At 52.3% G+C, this 21922-nt stretch overlaps 1 protein-coding gene across 4 annotated transcripts in view; it reads left to right on the plus strand.

The window, feature by feature from the left end:
* The first annotated feature begins 7588 nt into the window (after positions 1-7588).
* ICE1 (interactor of little elongation complex ELL subunit 1) overlaps positions 7589-21922 on the plus strand; it is a 65418-nt gene continuing 51084 nt past the window's right edge. For all 4 annotated transcript variants that reach the window (XM_088827622.1, XM_088827621.1, XM_055422292.2 and 1 more), the window contains exons 1-2: positions 7589-7908; positions 20774-20832. In XM_088827622.1, coding sequence (XP_088683748.1) covers positions 7825-7908; positions 20774-20832 — 143 coding nt within the window. In that variant the 5' untranslated portion in view covers positions 7589-7824. The remainder of the gene's footprint in view (positions 7909-20773; positions 20833-21922) is intronic.

A 21922-nucleotide genomic window follows, 5' to 3' on the forward strand; every position in this document is an offset into this window, starting at 1 on the left:
CTTTGGCCACTTGATACGAAGAGCTGACTCACTGGAAAAAGACCCTGATGCTGGAAAAGACTGAAAGCAGGAGGAGAAGGGGGTGACAGAGGATGAGATGGTTGGAAGGCATCTCCATCTCAATGGACATGAGTTTGAGCAAGCTCCGGGACATGGTGAAGGACAGGAAGCTTGAAGGGCTGTAGTCCGTGGGATCGCAGAGTTGGATGTGACTCAGCAACTCAAGAAGAGAGCAGCTGGTGAGGCTGGGAAACGTGGAGTGAGAATTTGCAGTGTGTGAGGCTGACACCCAGTGCCCCTCGGAGCAGGGCCCGGCTGGGCCCCAGGCCTACTGGCAAGCTCAGAGGTACGTGAAAACACTTCCTGGGATGGGACTGAGGCCACTAAGGGGCAGTGTCATGTCAGACCTCGAGTGGGGCTCACCAGACCTCATATTTAATAACCAAAGATGATGGTGAAACATTGTTGAACACACATGCCAGTTTAGGAGAGGTTCTGGTTATATTAGCAAGGATGGGTCCCTTTAAATGGTGACAAGAAGGATGCTAAGTGTACAAGCGCTGTGGGGATCACAGGCAGCTCAGGCAAACGTCACTCCCAGAGTCGGCCCTCCGAGCGCTCAAGGATACAGGCCAGGCCGGCGGGGACTGCGAGGACCAAACCTCAGCTCAGAGCAGACTCTGAAGAGGGCAGGAGGGAAGGTGAGGCCCTAGGGAAGGTACAGAAGGGAGTGGATCCATCACTGTCTCCATAAAGCAGTGGGACACGGTATGACTTGCAGCAAAAATTGGGGCATAGGGTTTCATGTACCCACTACCGAGGTGCCGGCAGGATTCCAGGGTGAGGACTGAACCAGCAGCGGAGGTGTGAAGGGAAAGGGGGAAAAAGGAGCGTGTCCAGCTGGCAGGACAGCCTCCCTGGGCCCCGGGGATGCTACATCTGCACCGGCTTTGATTCCCATGAAGTAGAGAAAGGAAGCCTGTCTTAGAAGGAGCACTGCTGCCCTCAGACTGTGTCTGCCAGAGACCCTTCCTTCGGATCTGCCCGAAAAGATCAGGGGTCAGAAGGCGCCGCGGGTGACCTGTGTTGACCTCTGTCTTCCCTCTCTCACTGTGGGTCCAGCTTTGCTGTCACTGGTGCTGGGACCCACTAGCAGCCTTGAAGTGCTAACAGGAAAGGCTATTCTTATCCAGAAATGCCCTGGTGGATTTGCCCTGGTGACTCAGATGGTAAAGAATCTGCCTGCAATGCAGGAGACCCTGTTTCAACCCGTGGGTCAGGAAGAGCCCCGGAGGAGGGAATGGCTACTCACTCCAGCATTCTTGCTGGAGAACCCCATGGACAGAGAAGCCTGGGAGCTAGTCCATGGGGTCACAGGGTTGGACACAAATGCGTGACTAACACACAGAATGGCCTCAACTGCGCTCCCCTCGTTCTTGGACTGAGCGGTGGCCCTGGGAGACAGGTCCCCAGGCTTCTTCCAGGAGAGAGCACTTTGCTTCAGGTGACACATGGAGGGGCGGGGGGGAGCAGAGCCCGGGAGAGCGGCTGCCACCGCCCGCCAGGTCCCCCTGCATAGGCCTCCTCCGAGCTGTCTTCTGTGTGGCCCGGACCCCTGGGCTTCAGGGCTCATCTCTGCCTGGTCGGACCTGAGCCAGAGTCTTGTTCAGTCACTTGGACCAGGAGGCCTGGGTACAGGACCCCGGAGATGGCTGATCACATTCCCCATCTTCCACGTCCCCCAGGTGAGGTCTGACCACCTCGCCTGCCTACAGCGAGAGTCCTGTCAGGATGCTTTAGCCAGGACCCCTGCCTCCACCCCCACCCCCACCCCAAGGCTGGATGTTTTCTCTTAGAAACACTCCGCCCCCTGCCCCACCCCACCCCACCCACCACCCTGCATTGTGGCTGCAAATCCCCACCTTCCCTCTTGGTCGCTGGCGCAGAGCCCAAGCCCTCTCTCCTGCGGCAAAAGCCCGGCAGGGCTCCCTATGGCTGTCACCAGAGCATAAATAAAGGCTTTGCTGTTCTTTGTCAAGTGTTGGAATTAACATGGTTTTTTTCTTCGACAGAACAACATTTTGGGCTGTCCTTCAGAATTTTCCTGGGGTCACCCTGCAGTTATCCCAGGGCTCCGTGGAGTCTTACAATCATAGCCACAGGGGACAGAAGTGACCCACGACACGGGTGGTTGAGACCATGTGCAACCAGGATCACGAAGGGCCTAGACAGACGGACGGACAGGGAAGAGAGAGGCGAGGCCTAGGATGAGAGCAATTGGTGAAGTGAGAAGTCCGCCCATGATGTCTCTGGACTGGTCGGACTCTGGTGTCTCCTAGGATAGGAGGGAGGACCACCTGGTGGGCTGCGTGTGGCAACAGCGTGGACACAGCTCTGTGCTCTAGGTGCGGGAGAGGGCAGACCACGGTGGAGGCGAGGGGAGCTGGGGGCAGGTCTGGTTCGAGACAGGCAGCCAGCTGGGCTGCTTTCTCAGTGCTCTACCCTTTGTCAAGACTGACCCTCGCTCACAAGAGGCCTGCCCCTGTTTGAGGCTTTGCTGTTGCATCTTAGAATTCATCAGAAGTTCTGAACAAGGGGTCTGGCATTTTCATCTTCTATCTAGCCCTCAAAACTGTGTAGATGATCCTGGGGCTGGAAGGGGCCAGAAGTTACTGGGTCTGTAGGATGGGAACTTTCAGGAAGCAAATCCTGGAGACCACAGGAAGAGTCCTAGGTGACCGGGTGTTACAGCTGCCAGATGTTCACAAAATAACTCACCCTCCTCTGGAGAGGGCTTCAGCAACGTGCGCTTCGTCTGCACCAGCTGCACCAGTTCTGTCTTCTCCTCCAAATCACACTTGTTTTAAAGCAAAAGCTGGTTCTTCCAGTTTCCGAGTAAACTCGATCTTCCAGGCTGTTCAGTCGCTCAGCCGTGTCCGACTCTCTGTGACCCCATGGACTGCAGCACGCCAGGCTTCCCAGTCCTTCCCAGTCCCAGAGCTTGCTCAAACTCAGGTCCGTCCCATCTCGTCCTCCTCCTGCCTTCAATCTTTCCCGGCCTCAGGGTGTCTTCCAGAAACTGGTTCTTCAGGTTTCTGAGTAAGAGTAAACTCCATCTTGCAGGTAATGCCCCTTGACCTAAGAGCGGGGGCTTTGTGGCTTCCCTGGTAGTCCAAAGGTTAAGAATCTGCCTTACAATGCAGGGGACACAGGTTTGATCCCGTGTCAGGGAGCTATGACCCCCACGTGCTGCAAAGCAAACTGAATCTGCACACCAAAGCTAAAGGATCTCTGCCCTGCAACAAAAGACCCTGCATGATGCAAAGGAGATCTCGTGTGCTGCAATTAAGACCGAATGCTGCCAAATATATACATAATTTTTAAAAAAGAAGCAAAGGCATAGAGCCCACCACTGACCCCTGGGGAAATTCAACATCCCTCCCCTCCCAGAAGGGATTGTTGCTGTTGTTCAATCGCTCAGTCATTTTCGACTCTCTACAACCCCAGGGACTGACTGCAGAACTGCTACCCTTCCTTCACGGTCTCCCCAAGTTTGCTCAACTCATGTCCACTGAGTCGGCGATGCCATCCAACCATCTCATCCTCTGTCGTCCCCTTCTTCTCCCGCCTTCAATCTTTCACAGCATCAGGGTCTTTTCCAATGAGTTGGCTCTTTGCATCAGGTGGCTAAAGTATTGCTAGTAAGTCATGAACATGGTTGGAAATTCCATTTGGGTCTAAACCACAGACAGGGAAAGACAGACATCTTGTGGGCTTATGTTAGCATTACATCATAGACGCAGAAACTAGAACAACTTAATTAGATAATACCAGGCTCAGAGGTTACGGTAACCCACTCCAGTATTCTTGCCTGGAGAATCCCATGGATGGAGAAGCCTGGTAGGCCACAGTCCACGGGGTCGCAAAGAGTCGGACACGACTGAGCGACTGAACAGAACAGAACAGAACAGGCTCAGAGGTTAAAACATCTGCCTCCAATGCGGGAGACCCGGGTTCGATCCCTGGGTCGGGAAGATCCCCTGGAGAAGGAAACGGTAACCCACTCCAGTATTCTTGCCTGGAGAATCCCATGGACGGAGAAGCCTGGTAGGCTACACTCCACGGGGTTGCAAAGAGTCAGACACGACTGAGTGACAGAACGGAACGGAACGGAACTGAACTTTAGACTGCTAGAGTTGCACGTTATTCCGTAACACGTCCCTCAGGATTTTAAAAGAAGGACAAAACATAGGCTATTTTGCTTATGGGTAAATGCAGCAGGTGAAAGAATAGCTCTCCATAAAGCAAAATATCAGAACATTCAAGAAACCAACAGCTTTCCATTTTGAGTTCTTGTGATATAAGCCTTGACTTCTAGACAAAACCTATTAGCCATTTCAGTGGACTCATGTTAATAAATAATCAATTTAATTAACCTTTAAATTTTGTTATTCTTCAAAGCATTAACTTTAAGAAGTTACCAACGATATGGCGGGTGATGATGAGGGTGTGGGGCAAGCTGAGATTATTATAGTTGGATTCTCTAAATAGCTTCCTGGACTCCAGGCACAGGGGTCCCCAAAATCAGGACCAGAATCCAGACATCCTTCCAGGTCTTAGGACAGTATGACAGAAAAACAGTTTTCCTTGGAAGCTTGATCAAAATTAAAAAATTGCTAAAAAAAACCCCTAAACCAAACCTTTTTCTCATTATTTTTTAATGTGAGTTGGATGGAGATATTATCTATTTTCCAAACTAGATAACACCATCAGTAAACTGTGAATATCTCTTCACCGTGTGGTAGAGCCTATGGGCTTGGGCCTGCCCTTTTCATTTTACCCTTAAATCATAGCTACTCCTCTGTAAGGAAATAGCAGCTCAAATAGATCACTTGCTTTAAAGTCAGGTGTGTGGTTCCAAAGCCACTGCTCGGTGTCTTCTGCAATGTAGACATATGCCTGCTTGTTTCCATCACAATGACACAATATTGCTGTCGCTCACGTGCTGAGTTGTTTTGGACTCTTTGTGACCCCGTGAACTGCATCACGCCAAGCTTCCCTGTCCTTCACTCTCTCCCGGAGCTTGCTCAAACTCATGTCCATTGAGTCAGTGATGCCATCCAACCATCTCATTCTCTATCATCCCCTTCTCCTCCTGCCCTCAATCTTTCTCAGCATCGGGGTCTTTTCCAAGGAGTGGACTCTTCACATCAGATGGCTAAAGTATGACACAGTAGGGGTGGCCATTCTTATGGGTGAGGACAAATGTCATTTCTAGCATTCCCTAACCAGTGGCCAACACCAATTTCCATTGTGAACTACAACTACACTTGTTTTTGCACAGCCTGCCAGGTAAGAATGATTTTTACATCTGTAGACAGTTCCTCAAAAACGAAAAAAAATGACATACGCAGCAAAGACCTGTATGTTCCCCAAATCCTACAATAGTTACTGTGTGGCCATTTATGGAAAGTTTGCCCACGCTACCTTACACAAAACAGACTGCTGCTGTTGGTTTTATTTTTCCCCCTTTGAATGTCTTATGAGAAAGGTAGAAGACGAACCAATGCACTTTCACTTCTGAGCGGAAGTGCTTATGATTTTTCACTTTCAATTAGCTGCAGCAAATCTGACTCACTCTGACATTCATGGAGCACCTACTGTGTAAAGCACTTTGCAGCCTTTGAAAGGAACACTCACCTCTAAGATATAAAGAATACCATTATCCAAGTCGAAATGTGGTATTAGTAAAAAAAAAAAATTAGTGCTAAGAGACAAAAAGGGGCTTCCCTGACGACTCAGCAGTAAAGAATCTGCCTGCCAATGCAGGAGACACAGTTTCAATCCCTGGGTTGGGAAGATCCCCTGGAGAAGGAAACGACAACCCACTCCAGTGTTCTTGCCTGGGAAACCCCACGGACAGAGGAGCCTAGTGGGCTACAGTCCATGGGGTTACAAAGGAGTTAGGATATGACATAGTAAACCACAAGGGGACAAGCAAGGACATACATATTGTGGTCGCGGAGGAAAAACGCGCGGCCTGGAAGGAGAGCAGGAGGACAGAATGCCAAGCTGGGAGGAAGTGCGTTCCAGGCAGGTGCAGGGGACAGGAGGCAGCAGTGATTTCCCAGTTCCTGCAAGGGCAGGGATGGCGCGTAGGCGGTGGACAGTGCAGAGGGAGCCAATGCAGCAGCATAAATGGTGCCTCCCTGACTAAGATACCCTGGGGAAAAAAAACAAAAAAACATTTGGGGAACCTTAGATAAAAACGAAGTTACTGTTAAGACCTGTTTGTCCGAGGCTGGAAAGCAGACATGGAAAGTCATCAGGACCACAGGGGCTCCTCTCCCCTTTCTAGCTCCTCCTTTCACTTTTAACCCTACTCCTGTTTTCTGCACATCCCACATTAGCCCCTCGGACGAGTACAGGCGTGTCTTCAGTGCCAAGGACAGGCGATCTAAGCGACTGCTGCACACCTGGTCCCCGCACTTCACAGCCAGCTTCAACTGCAGAGCGTGTGCAAGCAAGGACAGGGGTGCCGGCCTTTGGAGAGGAACACAGACTGCTTTCTTGGAAGAGGCGGGGAGGCGGGGGGGGGGTGGTATTTTCAGTTGCAATTTCCATCCTGAAGATTTAGGAAGGAGCTGATAGGGTCTAGGACGCCTCCCTAATGCATGCAGTTCTTGTATGGGACGCTAACAATTCGGACTTCCTAACCAGACCTCAAGAAGCGACGTCGGAGGCTTCCGAGCAAGGTAACGATGGCAACAAGCGGGAATTTAAAAGTCTGGTGGCAGCGGGTATTGGGGGAAACTTCGACTCAGACAAGAGCATGAGGACTTGGGTGTATCCGGGAATTGCTGTGAAGGGAAGACTTTCTTTTTCCCTTTACAAGAGATTTTAAAAAGAAGAGTTGGTAGCAGCCGGCCACTGACGTCAGGAGGCGCGGCCGCCCTGGATTCGGTCAGGCGCTGCGCTTGGCAGGGCTTCCAGTGGGGGAAAGAGGCCGAGGAGCGCAGGGCCGGACGGCAAGCGGACACGGAAGGCGGGGGAGCTGCGGAGAAGAGGGACGTCCGGGAAGAAGGCCTGGTCAGCAGCGGCGACGACAACGTCGAACGAGGCGAAGCGCCCCCTCAGGCGCGCCCGCGGCGGCCGGAAGTACTGCTCGGGGTCCGCCCGGCGCGCGGGGGCCGCCGGGAGATGTAGTCCTCGGGGCTCCGCCTGACGGAGCGCGCCGCTCGAGTTAAAACTCGCGCACCGGCCCGTCGGCGTGCGGGGTCCTTCAGGGCCGGGAGGCGCCTGCAGTGACGTCACCTCAGGTCACCGCCCCCTCGGCGAAGGCGTTAGGTGTCTATCGAAAGCCGGCTACACAGCAAGCCGGCAAAAGAAGAATAAACGGCACACAGCGGAAGAGGGGGCCCGTCCGACGCGTCTCCGCCCTGCTCCGTTTCCTCGGGCCGTGCGCCCCCGCCGCCGCGGCGCAGCCCCGCGCCCCTCTTCCCTCAGGCGGTGCGGCGGGCAGCCCCGGCCGCGGCCAGGGGGCGGGGCGAGCCGGGGCGGGGCGGGGTCCTGGCGGGGCGGCGTCGCACGCTCGGGGGCCGCGCCGGCTGTACGGTTTCTGTCTGCAGCGCCTGAGGTGGCTCTGGCTCGGAGAGCCGTTCGCCCGGCTCCACGGGGACCTCGGTGCACGGATGGACCCGCCCGGACCCGGCGGGAAGCGGCCCGGTAGGGCCGGGCGGCACCGGCGGCGACAGCAGAGGCAGGACGGGGCCGAGGCCGCCGGCCCCTGAGGCGCGCGGGCTCCGCGGGCCCGGCGGCGGCACCATGATGCCGGGCGAGACCCACTCGGCGGCGCCGGGGGCGGCGGCGGACCTCTCGCGCTGTCAGGGCTGCGCCTCCCTGCAGCAGGTGAGGCGTCTGCCCCTCGGGCCGGGGGCGCGCGGGGCGGGGGCGCGGTGCGGGTGGGGGCGAGCGGAAGCCCCCTCTCCGTCCCCGCATTGGGAGCGGCTCGGGCTTCCCTGGGGGCTCAGCTGGTGAAGAATCCGCCTGCCATGCGGGGTGAGACCCTGCTGCGACTCCTGGGTCGGGAAGATCCGCTGGAGGAGGGAAAGGCTACCCACTCCAGTATTCTTGGAGTGCTTTGGTGGCTCAGCTGGTAAAGAATCCACCTGCAATGCGGGAGACGTGGGTTCGATCCCTGGGTCGGGCAGATCCCTTGGAGAAGGAAAAGACTACTCATTACAGTAATTCTGGCCTGGAGAATCCCATGGACACAGGAGCCTGGCAGGCTACAGTTCATGGGCTTGCAAGAGTTGGGCATGTCTCAGCCACTTTCCGCTGCGTTCTTCAGGTTTAGAATCAGGCTTGCATTTCCTAGGTGCAGCGCTGGTGGAGGGGTGGGGGGCCCCCCGGGATTCCCTTCTCCAATCCCGGTGTTTCCCCCAAGGCTGATTCCGAGGGAGATGAGTGGTGGTCAGAATGCCAAGGGAAGAAGGTCGTGATTTTTTTTTTACTGTGCCGGTCAGTCCTTCCGTATTTCGTGCTTGTGGGGGCGGTGGGGGCGGGTGCTCATGTGGCCTGCGGGTTGGCCAGGAGGGTCATTCGTCTCCCGAAGGCACGCGGACACTGTAGGTCTTTGAAGTGTAGCGAGGAGTGTGCGCGCCCCCGGCAGAAGAGGAGCCGCTGCCAGCGTCTGCCTCAGGTCCTGCGGAGTGCTCCTCCCCAGCTGGACTTCTCGCAGCCGTCTAATGTCAGGAATCTCTCCTTTCGCTGCTGTCGTCAGTATTTTTCAGGGGTAAAGTAGAGCTGTCCACCGCGTGGGCCTGTGTGCTCAGTCGCCTCCAACTCTTTGCGACCCCATGGGTTGTATTTGTAGCCCTCCAGGCTCCTCTCTGTCCATGGGGTTTTTTTCCAGGTAGGAATATACTGGAGGGGGTTGCCATTTCCTTCTCCAGGGGATCTTCCCAACCCAGGGATCGAATTTGCGTCTCCTGCATTTGGCAGGTGGATTCTTTACCATCTTCGCCAACAGAGAAGCTCATAGTTCAGCGCAGTAGTGACATGTAATTAAATTACTCCTATTGTACCTGTTGCTCTAGGCATTAGGGATATAGTAGTGAATAAAGCGGAGAAGGCAATGGCAAGCCACTCCAGTACTCTTGCCTGGAAAATCCCATGGATGGAGGAGCCTGGTAGGCTGCAGTCCGTGGGGTCGCTAAGAGTCGGACACGACTGAGCGACTTCACTTTCACTTTTCCCTTTCACACATTGGAGAAGGAAATGGCAACCCACTCCAGTGTTCTTGCCTGGAGAATCCCAGGGATGGGGTAGCCTGGTGGGCTGCCATCTATGGGGTCACACACAGTCGGACACGACTGAAGTGACTTAGCAGCAGCAGCAGCAGCAGCAGCAGTGAATAAAGTAGTGGTGATCAAAGCATCTTGTAGATAAGGTGTATGTGTGAACGTAAGACTTTAGAAGGTTTGAAGTGTTGGGAAAATAAAGGAGGAGTTGGAGTGGTGGTTTTTGTCTCCCCTGGGGGCTGCCGGGAGGGCAGGTTGCCCTTGAGCTGGTGACATTTGGACATGTGAATGATGAGAAGCAGACTGGAAAAGGTGTGGGAAGAGCTTCCTAGGTAGAGGATTTGACAGGGGATCGGATTTTGGGGTGAAAAGGAACGAGGTGTCTGAGGAACTGGAGGAGCTCCGGTTGGGGCAGAGGCAGAGCTCTGTGAAGGCAGGAAGGAGTGTAGGTCCCGAGGCCATCATAGAAGCTGAGGGTTTGGGGTTTCGTTCTTCTGACAGCATCATCTGTGAGCTGATCCCGGACATTTTAAGGCTTGGGAGCAGGGAGGGAGGGAAGAAAGTCCTGCCCTGGTACTCTGAGATAGAGTGGGAGCTAGTGGGGAGGTCACCGTCTGAGCTGAGAGGTCTCGCTAGTGGGGAGGTCACCGTCTGAGCTGAGAGGTCTCACGGAGGCATTCATAGAGTGCAAAACCCAGGTCCACGAGGAAAGTTCTCTGGAATCTTTTGTAAGTTGTATTTATTCTTTGGGCTGTTTATTCACTCAGCAAATATTTTTTGATCTCCTGCTGTGTTTTCGGAAGTGTAGTTACAGCAGTGGGTGAAAAGGCAAGTATTCTTCATCACTTAGAGCCTCTGTGTTAGGAGGTAGGGGGAGGAGATAGCAAGTTATGTGAGAAGGTCGTAAATGTGTTGGAAATAAATTGAGCAGAGAAAGGAGGGAGAGGAATAAAAGGCTGAGGAAAGGGCCAGTGTCTGGTAGAATTGAAGTAGGGAGTCCTGGAGGCCCTAGGGAGGTTGTCTTTGGGCAGAGAGGGTGAGGGTAAGCTCTGGAGACATCTTTGGAGAGGAGCACCCCAGACGGCAGAGAGGTCACTGTGGTGGCCAGTCTCTTGTGTGCTTGGGAAGACGTGGCGGCATGGCAGCTGGGGTGGAGTGTGTGCTGGGGTCTTGGTTGGTTTGGGGCCGCCCTGGCTGGGTGACTTATAAGCGACGGGGATTCACTCCTCACAGTCACGGTGGCTGCAAGCCCAGGGTCCAGGGACTGGCGGGTCTGCTGTCTGATGAGAGCGGCGTCCTGGTCCGTGCCTCCTTCCTGCTGTGCCCAGGGACTGGCGGGTCTGCTGTCTGATGGGAGCGGCGTCCTGGTTCTCTGCTGTCTGATGAGAGTGGTGTCCTGGTCCGTGACCCTTCCTGCGGTGCCCAGGGTCTGGCAGGTCTGCTCTCTGATGGGAGTGCCGTCCTGGTCCGTGACCCCTCCCTGCTGTGCCCTCACTTGGCAGTGCTCTGAGGTTGCCTTCGTCGGAGCACAGATTCCATCCCCTAAGGCTGTGCCGCTATGACCTGTTCACCCAGCAAGGACCGCCCTGCAGGCGCCTGTGCTATTGCTGATTATACGTCAGTTTATGAATTTGGTGGGGGGCACAGTGACCTACAGAATTTGATGATGTTAGAGAGAAGAGAGGCTGACTGGGGCGCCCTTGGAGACTGTCGTAAGGATGTTGGCTCTTCTTCTGAAAGGACAGTGAGTCACAGGCTTTTGTGTAGGAGGACGTTGAGTGTAAATAACGCCGACCAGTCGTGGGTCCGAATCTCCTTCAAAGATCTGGTCTTCGTTCAGAGTAGCAACTGCATCCTCTTGGTGGCTTGGTCAGAAACTAATGTCCCCCTTAGTTCCTCGCTTTTTTCTCACACCCTGCGTCCAGCCCATCAGCTTGCTGTCATCTTCTCCCGGTCCACCCATTTCTCCCTGTCCCCACTGCTTCCCTCCTCGTGTGAACTCCTGTGATCTCTGGCCCAGAGGCTGTTGCAGTCGCCTCCTGGGCACCTCCCTCCTTCCTGCCGCACCGCATTCTTCTGTTGGTTCTCAAGCCAGCCAGCAGCTGTAGGGGTCGTCCTGTGAGGTCTCTAAGTACAGGAGCCAAAAGGAGCAGGATCGTAAATAGTTAGGTGTTGTGGTCTGCTTCACCGACACTCAGCTCAGCCTGTGTGGTGTAGAGACACCCACGGGTAGCGCTGGAGGGATGGGTGTGGTTATGCTCGGGGGAACCCTTGTTTGTGGGATGGAACAGACATGGAAGTGTGGATTGAAGCCCTGAGGGGTTTCAGCTGTGTTCATGTCTGGTTGTGGAGCCTCCAGGTACCACGATCCCCTCCTGGGAAAAAGCGAAGTGGCTAGGTCAGATGGGCTCTGAGTTCACTGTGAGAATCTTACTTGGGGAGAAGTGGGGACAGGAGAGTGGCGGAGTGTGTTCTGTCCATGCCTGCTGGTCACTAAGGTGGGTATGGGGTCATGAAGCCAGGAGCAGCAGACAGACAGGTAAAGAGAACGTGTGTGGGAAATCAGGATGGGAGAGACAGGAGGATGAGAGCAGGCGTTTGCCAGTAGTAGGCCTGCGGTCAGCCCCACAGAAAAGATGCTTCTGCAGGGTTGTGTAGTACCGCAGCACGTTGTGTGTCTCGGCTGCAGTTGTCTCAGCGAGAGAGGGTCTGTAGAGGGCACACCCTGCTGTGAGCTCTGACGCACTGAGAGTCCTGGGTCTTGCAGAAGTTTACCGTGCACATCAGGAGTGTCTGCCTCCTGGCGCCTCCGAGCCAGCGCTGCGGCTCCCTCCTGAGCCCCGTGGAGGCCGGTGGTCCCCATGGAGCAGCGCTCTGCGTGGCTGCACGTCTTCCTCCCTGTCTCCCTCCTCCCGGCCTGCTTCTCTCTCTCGTTCTTAGTTTGCTTGTGCCTCTGGCTTCCAGGACCTCACTTCCCTGACCAGGGATTGAGCCTGCACCCCCCAGCAGTGAAAGCCTGGAGTCTAGCCACCTGACTGCCAGGGGTCCCTGCCCTCTGCCTGCAGGACCTCAGTTCCCTGACCAGGGATTGAGCCCGCGCCCCCCAGCAGTGAAAGCCTGGAGTCTACCCACCTGACTGCCAGGGGTCCCTGCCCTCTGCCTGCAGGACCTCACTTCCCTGACCAGGGATTGAGCCCGCGCCCCCCAGCAGTGAAAGCCTGGAGTCTAGCCACCTGACTGCCAGGGGTCCCTGCCCTCTGCCTGCAGGACCTCAGTTCCCTGACCAGGGATTGAGCCCGCGCCCCCCAGCAGTGAAAGCCTGGAGTCTACCCACCTGACTGCCAGGGGTCCCTGCCCTCTGCCTGCAGGACCTCAGTTCCCTGACCAGGGATTGAGCCCGTGCCCTCAGCAGTGACACCCTGGAGTCTAGCCACCTGACTGCCAGGGGTCCCTGTCCTTTTTCTCTTTAGCGAGTGCAGAGATCTGTTGCTTTTGCTTCTTGACTTGGAAGTTTATAGATTGACCACGTGTTTCCCTGGCCTGTCACGTCATCTCGTCTGTTTTCTCATCCTTACTGGTTACGATGGTTGATCACTGATCTGCAGCCCAGTGTCCGTATGGGTTGCCAAACTCTGGAAATCCTAACCTGTGTGGATCCTCACTGATGATATTATGTACCATTAAACAGATCTTAAGCTGAGAGGTTTTAAGTCAAGCTTGTGGAAGCCCCTTTATTCTGGTGAAGGAGAGGGCCTCTCCACCCCCACTGCTTTTTTTTTTAACCAGTTTTAGTTATTGCAGAGTAAAACGTTTTAATTCTCTGGAGAATCCAGATGAGAGTTTGAAGCACTGTTTATGTAACTACAGTAGATTCAGGATAAACGGTGTTTGGTTGTCCTTGGAGTAGGTTTGAGCCAATTGTTTATATAAATTTGTGTTGGACTTGCATTGATAATCACCAGTGGTTTCAGCTTCCATTGTTTGCAGCTTGAAACATACTTGCCCCTAGACACACCGATATGTGAGTGTTACAGCGAGTGCTCACAGAGCTGAGATTCAGCCACTGAGTGTCTTTCGAGCGTCACCATGTTTGTGAGACTGTGGTGTGTGTTGGAGCATGAGCGTGAACAGAAGCGGCGTGGAGCGTGTGTTGTGGTTGAGGTCACAGATGAATCAAATGGCAACCACAGTGTACGTGTCTTGTGATGAGGACTTGCTGAGAAAATCTGAGTAAGAGGTGGGACCCACACAGTTCAGACTGTGTTGGTCAGAGGTCAGCTGTCCTCTTCAGGGGATGTTCAGGGTAGGCACCCTGGGAGCATCCAGGAGGGGCATCTGAAGGCTTCGTGGAGAAAGTGAGTCTAGGCTTGAAGAACCATTTGAGATAAATGAGAGGGAAGAGACGTAAGGGGAGTGGTGTGGGCAGAGGAGGCGTCACGGGCAGAGACTAGGAGGGGAACGGAGTCTCTGAGTGATCAAGCCCAAAGCGGAGGGACGGGGAAGAAGAGGCCCGCGGGGCTGGAGCCTGCCCTCCCCCGAGCCAGAGCCGCTCTGCGGTCCTGGCGGGTGCGCGCAGGTGGAGGGGTAGGCGTTCCCACTGTGCTGGGGACACCACCCGGGGCCCTGGCTGACCGCTCCCGGGACAGGCTCAGCCCTCGTGGAGCTCGACCAGACTCCACTCAGCCGCAGATGGTAGAAAGTTACCAAACAGGAGGGGGAAGCGCGGCTCATCGGACAGGATTCGAGCTGGTCATTTAGCCAAGTCACACGCAGCACATCAATCAGAGAGATTTGTGGTTTTTAAAAAGAGTTTATTTTGAAATAGTTTAGAACTTCCAGGAAAGTTGCCGAAAGAGTGCAGAGAAGGCAGGTATTCTGTTCATCCTGTTCACGAGTGGTCGAGAAGTTTGTGTTCAGGTCCTCCTTGGTCTACACACATACTCCCTCATACACACACACACACACACACACACACACTTTCTCCCCGCTCCACATTCTCGTTGGTTTGCACACACACGCATGCACACGCACACACACACTCCCTCTCACACGCGCACACACATGCATGCATGCACACACACACTTTCTCCCCGCTCCACATTCTCGTTGGTTTGCACACACACGCATGCACACGCACACACACACTCCCTCTCACACGTGCACACACATGCATGCACACACACACTTTCTCTCCGCTCCACATTCTCGTTGGTTTGCACACACACGCATGCACACGCACACACACACTCCCTCTCACACGCGCACACACATGCATGCATGCACACACACACTTTCTCCCCGCTCCACATTCTCGTTGGCCTGTACACACACACTCTCCCTCACACGCGCATGCACACACACACACACACACACACACACACATACACATGCTTTCTCCCTGCTCCATACTCGGTGTGCTTCCTCGAGATCTGAGCGCTTTCCAGCAGAGCCTCAGCTCTCCCATTGGGCTGGAAGCCTTCGTGCCGCACTTCCCTCTGGCCTCTCTGTGTAGCTCCAATTTCCCTTAGGTCACTGTCTGTAGACCCGTCCGCCTGGCCTAGATAACGGCCAGGTGTAGCTTCCCCCTCCTGGTGCGAGACCCCGTCAGGGAGATGTGTTGTCTGTTGTCGTGTCTCTGCAGCCTTTTCCCGTTCGTCTTTCTCTCGTGTGTGGGGAAGTTCCAGTACAGCCTCATATTCTCTGTGGAACACTTGGCCAGGTCTGGAGACGTTTGGGTGGTTACCCTGTAGTAGCGAGCCCCACGACCGCCCCGGGTTTGGTGACGCCCAGGAAGCTGATCCAGGGTTCGATTAGTGGTTGATTGTGGTGAGAGCAGACCCAGGAAAGGCGAGCAAGGTGCCATGTGGAGGAAGCCCGCTGAGCGCTTGACCCAAGGGTTGTGTAGCCGTGTGTTGTGACGCGTGTCACGTATCGTCCGGCAGGGCTGCTCATTAGAGACCGCGAGCCCAGAGGCTGCCGTGGACTGGCCACGTGGTCGCGCCTGCCTACGCGCCCAGGCGCCGGCCTCCCAGAAGGAGAGCAGGTTTCAGCAACAGCCATGTCGCGCCATTGGGCCACTGGGTAACACTCTTACCAGTTCAGGGAATGGTAGGAACCCTCCAGAAAGCCAGGTTCCCGGATTCCAACCAAGGCCCCCCTCCTCTCAAGCAGGCCTTTCTGAGGACCGCAGTCTCAGGCCTGCCCTCGGGGCTCTGGTTGCACCAGCCCGGGGGGTGGACAGCCTCTGGCCGTGGGGTGAGGAGTGGCCGCGGAAGTGGCAGGCCTGCCGCTGCAGGAAGGGCCGCTCCAGAGTCAGCCCCAAACATCGGTGCTCACAGTCTGACTTGGGCGGTTTCCTTAGCCCGCTGTCATCCGTGTGTTTCCTTATTTGCTCGATGTCTGTGTGCTGTGCTTAGGGCGTTACTGAAGCTGCTTCCCTAGCTCGAGGGCCGTCCCCCTGCCCACCTTTCAGCCTCGGGCCCTCTGTGAGCTCCTGGCCGAGTGCCTGCGCCCGCCCCGTGCGCACAGCTGCCGTGCTGAGGGCAGACGGAAATCGCAGAGCATTGCTTCTCTTCCCTTTCCCCAGCGCGCCATGTCCTCAGGGGCTCTCGGGGGCTGTGGCCTGGCTGACGTGACCCGCGTGCCGTGGAGCAGGGGGCAGGACTCGGGGGGGGCTGCCCCGGGGCTGGGTCAGAGAGCGCGGGCCGGAGGCAGAGGACAGCCGAAGGAGGGAGCTAGGACAGCAGAGAGGGGACTGCGAGGACCTGAGGTTTCCAGAGGACACCGGGGCAGACATCCCTGAAACAGAGCCAGCGGGAGTGGGGTTCCAGAGGGAGAGCACGGGCCGCGGGGCAGTGGTCTCCAGGACACCGCCGCCCTCGCCCCCCAGGTGCCGCCCTCCGCTCCACAGCGTGTCACAGTTCCCAGACGCATCACTAGAGGCCCTGACGGCGAGCGGGGTCAGAGAAACACCAGAGACTGTTTTATCAGGACAGCACCGTGGCAGACCAGCCAGCCGGGCCAGAGGAGGAGTTGGGGCAGGCTGGGGTGCGGTGGCCACCACGGCGTCGTCCTCACCCGGTGTGTGTGCTACTTTCCTGGGTAGTGCTGTGCTTTGTTATTTTATGTTTTTAAAGTCAGAGTTCTGTGTGAGCATAGTTTAGAAAGACAGCTAGACACACCGAATTTGTTAAGCCCCAAGCCAGCCTGTCCGAGTTCTCAAGAGACACCAGTTTTGTTTGCACTGTTACATATTGTTAAGTAATAGAGGTATGTTGCTACTTCTTGTTTTTCAGTTTCAGACATATTTTTCCATTTCTGCCTTTGGAGGGTGAGGCTGGAGCTGTCTTTCTGTCCTGTTCCCTCCTCCCCAACCCCAGCGAAAAAAACAATCCTCTCAGTGTAGCTGCGATGCCACTTAGGTCCCTATTCAGAGTTGACATCATTATGACTGTTTGCTAGAGCCAACTATGGAGTTAATTACAGTTATTTTTCCTTTCCTCTGTGTTTTGTAGTGTTTCTCCTGATTAATAGCTGTATCCTTAATTCAGTGGATTAATCTTGAAAATGTTAATATGGCAGAGACGAAGTTAAAAGCTTTATGTGGCTCCTTCTGTTTAATCCTGATAGCAAGCCAGATACATAACCCACCCCCAAACACACACAAACCAGTGTTTCTGTCTCCTTGTCTGTAGAATTGGAAATAGTACTGAGGCAGGGAAAGTTAAGTTGGTTTGCCCAGTGCATCCTTCTAGAAAGTGGCGGAAGAGGGATTTAAGCCCAGCTGTGTCTAACCACAGAGCCTGAGGTTTCTGCAATGTGTCTGGCACAGTTCTGGACATTACAGAATGGCACCTGGAAGCAAGGCTGGGAAGATGAAATTGACTTGCAAAGAACTTGAAAGAGAATTGGGGGTGGGAGGGAAGAGCTTATTTAAAAAATAATCCATCTCAATGCCTGATGACGCCACGTTCCCTTGCTGCTCTCTGTCAGTTAGACAGATCAGCTTAATGCCTTCGTTCCACCGGGTCTTCTGTTATTTTATTCTTAAGGGGAAAAATCCCCTCTGAGCCCTTGGGCCTGCCCCAATCTGGTGCATAGCTGCCCTGCTGGCTTCTCCGGACCTCTGTTTTGTGCCTGCCTCGTCCTCTCTCCGTTTATTTCATGATCAGGGTGGCTCTGTTCATGTCCTTGGGTGCCTCCCTGAGCAGGGCCGTCTGGGAAGTGAGTGTGCGGAGCCGGTGCGTGTTAATGTCTGTTTTCCGCTGTGAGTGGTTGGTTGCTTGTGCGGAATTCTTCCTTGGGACTCATTCTCCCCAGCATGCCGAAGGCTCACCCTCTCAGGTCTCTAGATGGTTGCTGGAGTCGGAAGATACTCTGACTGCAGGTTCTTTGTGTGTGACGTGTGTCACTTTGATTTTCTCTCTCTCATGACTCTTACAGGATCCTTATTTTGCCTCATGCTCTGAAACTTTGTGCTTCTGTTTCCTGGTTTGGCTCCAGTTTGGATCCGTGTGCTGGGCCCTTGTAGTTTGGCAACTCTGGCTGCAGTTCTGGGTTTTTCTTGAATTTCAGTGTTTAATAATCTCCCTATCTTTTCCATTCTTCCCTGAGACTCTTAGCAGGCAGGTGAGACTTCTTGCACTGACACACCGATTGCTTTTATTTTTCTTTTCCATGTCTCTGCTTTTTTGGGGGGAGGGGTTTGGAGGACATTTTTTTTTTCCAGCTTTACCACCAAATTTTTGAGTCTTTTATTTTGCTTTCCTGTTTTTAATTTAGCTGTGACAGTTTCGTTGAAGTATAATTCACATACCATAAAGTTCATCCTTTTAATATGTATAGTTAGGTGGTTTTTAGTAGGTTCACAGTTACAGAAACTGGTTACCATTTGTTAAACATGTCTCTCCTGCCCGTGTGCCCTCTCCAAGAGCCCGTTAAGTGTTAGCAGTCATCCGCTTCCACAGCCCCCAAGCCCCTGGTGACCTCCAGTCTGCTTTCTGTCTCTCTGGCTTTGCCTGGTCTGGACAGTTCACATGAATGAAGCATACAGCGCTAGCCTTTTGTAGCTGGCTTCTTTCACTTAGCAGGTTTTCAGTGTTCATCCATGATGTAGCATGGGCCCGGCTCATTTTCAGCTTTTCACATTGTATGGCTGTACCACATTTTATCTTTTCCTTCATCGGATGATGATTCATCCATTTATCAATTGATGTTTAGTTTATTTCCATTTTTTGGCTAGTGTGAATAAATGCTGCTTTAAATGCCAGCTTGTTTCAGTTGTATCTGACTGTTTTGTGACGCCATGGACTGTAATCCTCCAGGCTTCTCTGTCCATGGGATTCTCCAGGCAAGAATACTGGAGTGGGTTGCCATGCCCTCCTCCAGAATACGTTCTTTATCCAGGGATCAAACCATCAAACCCACATCTCCTGCATTAGTAGGCAAGTTCTTTACCCCTAGTGCCACCTGGGAAGTGCTTTAAATAAGAGTGTACAAACTTGGCCTGGACATATGTTCTCCCTTCTGGGTGTATGCCTTGGAGTGGCATCGCTAACTCATACAGGTGACTGTTCGGCATTCTGAGGAGCTGCGAAATTGTTTTCCGCAGCCGCTGTGTGTTTCCTGTCCCACCAGCAGTGTGAGGAGAATCCAGCTTCCCTGCATGCTCACCAGCACTTGCTAGTATCTGTCATTTTGATTTCAGCCATCCTAGTTGGTGTCTGTTTTTAATTTTTAAGAGCTTTTAAAATTTTTTCTAAGAATGACCAGAAGAGACAAGGGTGATTTTTCAGTTTCACTCGTGAAGAAATATAAGTGAAAAACGGCTCTGAGATGATCGAGCTTCCAGCTATCACTAACGCAGGGAGCCTGTTTTTATTTGAAAATACATGGGTCTCCCAGAAGACTGGGCAAGAAAAATATATTGCCCAGTGTATTATTAACAATATGGTAAAGACTGAAAAGGACCCAACTTGGTCTTCAGTGGAGAATTGGTGAATTGAATACATCCAAAATCGGATGCTGATTGCAACCATGAAATTAAAAGACGCTTACTCCTTGGAAGGAAAGTTATGACCAACCTAGATAGTATATTAAAAAGCAGAGACATTACTTTGCCAACCAAGGTCCGCCTAGTCAAGGCTATGGTTTTTCCAGTGGTCATGTATGGATGTGAGAGTTGGACTGTGAAGAAAGCTGATCGCCGAAGAATTGATGCTTTTGAACTGTGGTGCTGGAGAAGCCTCTTGAGAGTCCCTTGGACTGCAAGGAGGTCCAACCAGTCCATTCTAAAGGAGATCGATCCTGGGTGTCCATTGGAAGGACTGATGGTAAAGCTGAAACTCCAGTATTTTGGCCACCTCATGCGACGAGTTGACTCACTGGAAAAGACTCTGATGCTGGGAAGGATTGGGGGTGGGAGGAGAAGGGGACGACAGTGAATGAGATGGCTGGATGGCATCACCGACTCTGTGGACATGAGTTTGAGTGAACTCCGGGAGTTGGTGATGGACAGGGAGGCCTGGCGTGCTGTGATTCATGGGGTCGCAAAGAGTCGGTCACGACTAAGCAACTGAACTGAACTGAAACATGTTTTAAGTATACAGTGACAGTTCTGAAAAGATATATACAAAAAGTAAGAGTGACTTTTGACAGGTGTTGAGATTATAAGATGGTACATACTTTTTAATGTGTCGATTTCTTATTTGAATAAATGTTACATGTATGATTACAAAGAAAATGCACGTTAGTATGAAGGGAAATTGTTCTGTAATTCTCAAAATAAGTTAGATAAAGACATTTTGGAGATAATTAATGAAAAATAAGTTCTTATTTCTGAAATGTTTATCAATGAAAAAAGAGATTAAAGGAAAAAGTCACTTAAAAAATATCTGTTCAGTTTTAAGTATTAGAAACATTTTGAAAAGTCATTTAATTTTTTCCATCAAACTGGTAGCGATAATTTAGAGTCAAATCTGTAGTTGTCCCTAAAGTATAAAATAGATCCTTGTAAAAAGAAACTTCACTGACTCTTGGCCCTATTTTGTTATTCCTACTTGTCTTTCCCATGTTATTTTTCATTGTTTGCTGTTTTTAAGAATTTACGTGTGTTTTTGGATTAAGTCCTTTTGGAAATAACGCAGAGTGAAGTGTGGACTGGTGGTTAATAGTAGTGAGTGAACTAAAATAGTGACTACTTATTGAGCCCTCACAGTGAAAAAGCACGCACAGTCAGCATCTTGCTGTTAGTGTGTGGTCATTCAGGTAAAGAAGGACCTTCTGAGCGGTGCAGCAAGGGCCCAGGGTCCCACAGACTGCCACTGGGGCGTTACATACAACGTAGATAATAGACTCACATGTTTCTGTGTTTGTATAGTGTAGTGAGCCGTATGTTTACATTTTATCATAGATGTTACAGAAAAGTTTATATTATAAAAACAAATGGCTAACTGCAGCTTTTTTTCTTTCAGAATTTGAATGAATATGTTGATGCATTAATTACCTTGAAGCAAAAAATTATTAACACAGAGTGAGTATGTTTTTGTGTGTTTGGCTGAACTCCATGAACCTGACGTACAAGTTGGAGCTGGTGGTGGTGGCAGCGCCCTGGGCTGAGGGTAGACCTGGAGTTGCTCACCTGGGGCCTGGGTGGTTTTGGGGGGCAGTGGAGCTCCTCGGGGCCTGGCCTGGCCTCTGGGAGGCCTCTGGTCTTACGGGTGTGCACACTTCTCTGGTGTGTGGCCACACCATGTGACTTGCAGGGTCTTAGCTCCCTGGACCACCAGGGAACTCCAAAGCTCAGGGGCTAGGCCATAGTTTCTGCTAAGCTGGAAATGTTAAAAATTCCAAGAGCTTTAAAAATTCTTTAAATCCTTCTTAGCTTTAGAACTGGATAGATTTCCTTGTGGTAGTTTATGGTCATGGTGTGAGATTGTTATTTTATTTATTTTTTCAAAAACAATTTTAGGAATCTTTACTTAAAAACAACCTTATCTTAAAATGGAGTAACTTTGGTTTTACGAGCAGCAAGCAAAGTACAGAAGCAAAACTGCATTACAGGAGCATTAAGTTCTACATTAGGTCACAGAGTCTAAACTGAAATCATACCCATAATATCATTTTTCAGGATATCTGGGAAAATAGTTATTTCCCACGATGTCTGAACCATAGATACTTTATTTTGACTTTTAATTGTAAAAAAAATTTTTTTTTTTAATAGCCAAAGCATATTTCACCATTAATGACGTCAGTGTTTTTCTAGGTATGAGAAGATGCAAGAATTGGAACTCATAAAACCTTTTTCTGAAAATATCTAACTATCTGAAGCCCTGTTCTGTCAGTTTCTTTTTTTTTATTTTCAGAGCACAGAGTGCCTCATTCCTGATTTTCACCCTGAACTTCTTTCAGGGGGTGTTGAAGGTCAGCAGCTTGCAATGGTCATGATGTAATCTTTGTAGAGGCAGCTGGCAAGTACCAACTTCCAGTCAGCAGGGTCCCTTCATAGCCACATATCTGACCATGTGACACCATTTCATGGCCATTGTGTCCCGTGGTGCTGGGAAGGCTCATTCCCAGGTCTAGGGAAGTGATGGGCCACTCAGTGTGCTAAAATTGGACCA

This window comes from Moschus berezovskii, chromosome 18 (assembly GCF_049115385.1).
Source record: "Moschus berezovskii isolate FMDL1 chromosome 18, NW_MosBer_1.0, whole genome shotgun sequence".
Classification (NCBI taxonomy): Eukaryota; Metazoa; Chordata; class Mammalia; order Artiodactyla; family Moschidae; genus Moschus; species Moschus berezovskii.